Here is a 2,676-nt window from a genome sequence, read left to right on the forward strand (position 1 = left end):
TATAATTGCTGTTGTGAGTTAAATAAGTAACTAACAGTGTAAATGAGCAACTAAATAAGCACATAAACAATATAACATATGACCCTGAAATTCCAGTCTTTGTCAATGACCAAAGACCAAAGACATTCTACACCACAGTCAATTGTTCACCCATGTTCTATCTACTGCTATTCACAACAGCAAAGAAATGTAAATGACATAAATTACCTATAATCAATTCAATGATAATGAAAAAACAGTGGAATTTATCTAGGTGTAAAAAATACATTTTGAATGTAAATAAATGGAACAATAAAAGATTGATAGATGTGACTCAGAGCCAGAAAGGAAACAATACATGCTGTCCAATGAAGAACTGGGACATCTCAAGCACCCCAGAGACCCAAGAGTTTCAGAGGACACAGCACGAAGGATATTAACTGAAATAGCCAACAAAGGGGAGGTTGTAGAGACCATATCCAGTGGATAAGCACAGCCCCTGGTTGAGGAATAGAGTCCCAAATAGCTGTCCTATGAGAGGCTCTGACACAGCCTTACCAATAAAGATGAGGATGTACACAGAAAAACATTGTACTGACGGTGGGACACCAATAGAGAAGTTAGGACAAAGACTGAAGTAGGTGAAGGTGTTTGGAAATCCATAGGAAGAAAAACAATATTAACCGACCAGATCCCTCAAAGTTCACAGGGACTAAACCACTGACCAAAGGGTACATAGTGGGTAACTATGGCTCCAGCTAGATATGTAACCGAAGATCGCCTTATCTGGCATTGCTGGGAGGGGTGCCCCTTGATCCTGTGGAGGCTTGATGACACAGGGTAGGGGAACACTAGGGAACTGAGGCAGGAGTGGGTGGGTAGAAGGAGAAGCACCCTCAGAGAGGCAGAGGGAGCAGTGATAGGATAAGTGGTTTGTGGAGGGGAAACTGGGAAGGGGGATAACATTTGAAATGTAAATAAATTAAATAACCAATAAAAGTGAAAAAAAAAGAAATGTTTATGTATAGAAATGGCATAGAACATGGATAAGCATGCATGTACTTCTTATCTCTCTGTTCTTTAATGTGTATGAGATTGCAGCCTTAAAGAAAAGGAAAAAAACAAATATCATGAGGGCTGGAGAAATGGCCCAGCAGCTAAGAGCACTGACTGCTCTTCCAGAGGTTCTGAATTCAATTCCAGCATACAGCTCACAACCATCTGTAATGGGGTCTAATGCCCTCTTCAGGTGTGTCTGAGGACAACGATGGTATACTCGTGTACAAATAAATAAATAAATAATTATGAAATGATCCAAGCAAATAAATAATAATAATAACAGGTTGAGTCGAATAAATATTTCTATGTGTTGCTAATTACTTTGCAGTGATAAATAATCTTCACTTGATTTCTGTTTATATGATTTTTTTTCTTTCAAGTATTTTCTTCAGTGCAACACTGACATCCTTATTCCTCAGGCTATAGATCAAGGGGTTCAGCATAGGCACAATAATAGTATAAAACACTGATGACAATTTTGCTTTGTCCATAAAATTCAAGGATGATGGCTGAAAATACATGAATGCACCAGAACCATAGAAGATAAAAACAGCAGAGATGTGAGAACTGCAAGTACTAAAAGCTTTGAACTTGCCCTCCCGGGAATTAATGTAGAGGATGGTGGTAATAATGAAGATATAGGAAGTAATAATGGTCAGCATTGGGCAAAACATGTTCAATGTACAAAAAAATAGAATCAATATTTCACTGATATAGGTATTAGAGGATGCAAGTTTCAAGATGGGAACAAAATCACAAAAATAGTGATTAATCACATGTAATTTGCAGAACTGAATCCTAAGCATGAAGCCAGTGTTTATGGATGCACAGAACAAAGCAAAAATATATACCCCTGAAACAAGAGAACAAAACATCTGATAGGACATGGTTACATTGTAAAGCAAGGGGTTACAAATGGCAACATATCTGTCATATGCCATTGCAGCCAATGTGTAGCACTCTGCAGTTCCAAAAGTGGTGAAAAAGTAGAGCTGAGTCATGCAACCAGGGTAGGTGATAAGGTTCTTCTCTGTCACAAAGCTCACCAGCATTTTAGGGGTAACAACTGTGGAGTGACAAAAGTCAATGATGGACAGACTGCTGAGGAAATAGTACATGGGTGTGTGCAGGTGCGAACTGAGCCCAATCAGTGTGATCATCCCCAGGTTCCCTGCTACAGTGATCAGATAGATTCCTGTGAAGAGGAGGAAAAGGGGCAGCTGGAGTTCTGGCTTCTCTGAGAGCCCAGCCAAGAAGAACTCAGTCACTGTGCAATGGTTTCCTGCTGCCATGTCCTCCATTCAGATCTAAAGGAGAAAAAGATTTGTCAGCCAATTACATTTCTGCTTTATTATACAATTTCCTCCCATATAATTACTCTATGTAAATTAACTTTGATAAATAAAATTGATTTTTATTATATCTTCAAACATAAACTTAAAATTAAGGATGCATTTCATATAAAATACTATCACTAAATTAAATCTTTACAATTTTAAAGAGTTTAAATCTGTGCCTCAAATTTGAGATGTCAAATTTATTATTAGTGTGGAAATTAGTGTGGTATTAGTGTGGAAAGAAATGTCCCACTGTTTCTAGGAGGTAAGATTTCCCCCAAAAGAGTGAATTATTCTGAAA

General features: G+C 37.9%; 1 protein-coding gene across 1 annotated transcript; it reads right to left on the minus strand.

Moving 5' to 3' along the window:
* Positions 1–1,394: 1,394 nt before the first annotated feature.
* On the minus strand, positions 1,395–2,339 carry LOC116913665 (olfactory receptor 1537-like). Its single transcript, XM_032917953.1, has one exon. It carries the CDS (start codon positions 2,337–2,339, stop codon positions 1,395–1,397), a length of 945 nt encoding a protein of 314 aa, XP_032773844.1.
* Positions 2,340–2,676: the final 337 nt, after the last annotated feature.

This window comes from Rattus rattus, chromosome 12 (assembly GCF_011064425.1).
Source record: "Rattus rattus isolate New Zealand chromosome 12, Rrattus_CSIRO_v1, whole genome shotgun sequence".
In the NCBI taxonomy this organism is placed as follows: domain Eukaryota; kingdom Metazoa; phylum Chordata; class Mammalia; order Rodentia; family Muridae; genus Rattus; species Rattus rattus.